At 40.8% G+C, this 1,777-nt stretch overlaps 1 protein-coding gene across 3 annotated transcripts in view; it reads right to left on the reverse strand.

Moving 5' to 3' along the window:
- map2k4b (mitogen-activated protein kinase kinase 4b) overlaps positions 1-1,777 on the reverse strand; it is a 22,715-nt gene that overhangs the window by 13,048 nt on the left and 7,890 nt on the right. For all 3 annotated transcript variants that reach the window (XM_014027877.1, XM_014027879.1, XM_014027878.1), the window contains 2 exons: positions 1,378-1,480; positions 1,014-1,188 (listed from right to left, as the gene is read on the reverse strand). In XM_014027877.1, coding sequence (XP_013883331.1) covers positions 1,014-1,188; positions 1,378-1,480 — 278 coding nt within the window. The remainder of the gene's footprint in view (positions 1-1,013; positions 1,189-1,377; positions 1,481-1,777) is intronic.

A 1,777-nucleotide genomic window follows, 5' to 3' on the forward strand; every position in this document is an offset into this window, starting at 1 on the left:
CTGTTATGTGGATGGAGGACCTCAGTGATGAGAGGAGAATGTGTAGCACTGAGATAATACACATATATGGTGATAGCATTTGGGCTAATGCTAAAGCCATCAGGCTAAGCTGAGGTGGTTCTTCCATGAAGCAGCTCTGTTGTCCTCCATCCATATTTTCAGTTAAAGGCTGAGTCATTTCTACCTTCTCCTCTCTCACATCACTCTCTGGTTTCATTTAAAAGAGTCGATCATCAGATATTGTCCAAGATTAACCTTCAGGGTGGATATAGCTCGCTAGCAGCCTCGCACCGAGGACCTATCCATGTCATCATTTACCCAGAATGCTTTGTGTGTAAATAAAATGGCTCTGTCCATGTTAAAATATATTTTTAAACTTTTAGTTTAAAAATGATAAAAACTAAACATCCTACAAACAACATTCAGTCTTTATTTTACAGTTAAAATAAATGTTTATTAAATAAAGTCTAATGTTACAACTAATCAGGGATCCCTTTAAAGAAAGTGGTAGAAATAGCCTTTAAAAAATTATCTCTTATTATTCTGTCATTTAGCAAATAGAAAAGACTTTGTTAATCCTAACTGACCTAAAATGGGAAAAGTTTATTCTTATTTCACATCAAACAGTGTGAAAAGAAATGTGTGTGTCTTTTAGAGCAGGGGCTCTCAAACTTTTTGGGTCTGGGGACCCCTTACAAGGGTGAAACAATTCCAGGGACCCCCTTAATAAACCACATGCTGTTAATGCAAAATAATTTACTGTAATTTTAACCCCTAAATGCCATGGTAATAGTATTTTTGTTTGATTTAGTATGTTTGTTTTACTAGTCCATTATTCGCCATATGCATTTTTTGAAATAAAAACCAAAATAACAATTTCTTGAAATTTTTTGGGGACCCCCAAGACACAACTCACGGAACCCTGGGGGTCCTGAGGCCCCAGTTTGAGAACCTCTGTTTTAGAGTATGTAAACATCTGGTTTCTACTGTAGGTCAGTTTATGAGTTTCTCACCTTTACAGCCATAATCTGGCCGGTTGGTTTATGGACCATCTTGTTGACGGAGCCATAGGCCCCACGACCAATCTCACCAAGGTCTCTCAGATCTTCTGCAGTGAAGTCACAATGYTGCTCCGGCGAGATCTTCAGCTTTCCTGATGACTCGATGCTGTGTGTGCGCAGGCGCTCTCTGTAAAACCAGGACAGACTGGGTAAAGACTGGTCCCAGAGGACAGAAAACAAGGACGAAAGCCCAGAAATAAAAACTGGGATCATCCAGACTCCATCAGAAGTGTTTTAGTRTGGTCTGACTGTAAGAACAAATAGTTTACAAAAACGAAACCAGAACACAACAGAAACCGGAGCTGGCTTTACTCACATGTGAGGGTTCTGGAAAGACGGAGGCGTGGGATGGAGTGGGAGCCTGGAGGTGGGTTTTACCGGTGGGTTGGCAAAGTTCAGCTTCAGAGCTTTACGTTTACCTGACAGGAAGAGAAACACACAGGKCCACATTGCCACAACGTGCACAGCACACTGTTGGTTGACCCAGCTGGTCCACACAACCTGAACACACAAGTCTTCCTCACAAACATCTTGAGACAAGCCTTCATGTCGGCAAAATTCAGGAAAAATTACATTTCTGCCCAAAACTCGAATTTCCCTCAAACAGGAGGATGAGTTTAATAAATTTACTCAAATCATTTAATAAACATTTAGGGTTATCTCAAGCTCAAACACCAGCAGTGTGTTCCCGATGCTCACACGGCTGTGTTTCCATT

Source organism: Austrofundulus limnaeus, unplaced genomic scaffold, assembly GCF_001266775.1.
Source record: "Austrofundulus limnaeus strain Quisiro unplaced genomic scaffold, Austrofundulus_limnaeus-1.0 Scaffold693, whole genome shotgun sequence".
Classification (NCBI taxonomy): Eukaryota; Metazoa; Chordata; class Actinopteri; order Cyprinodontiformes; family Rivulidae; genus Austrofundulus; species Austrofundulus limnaeus.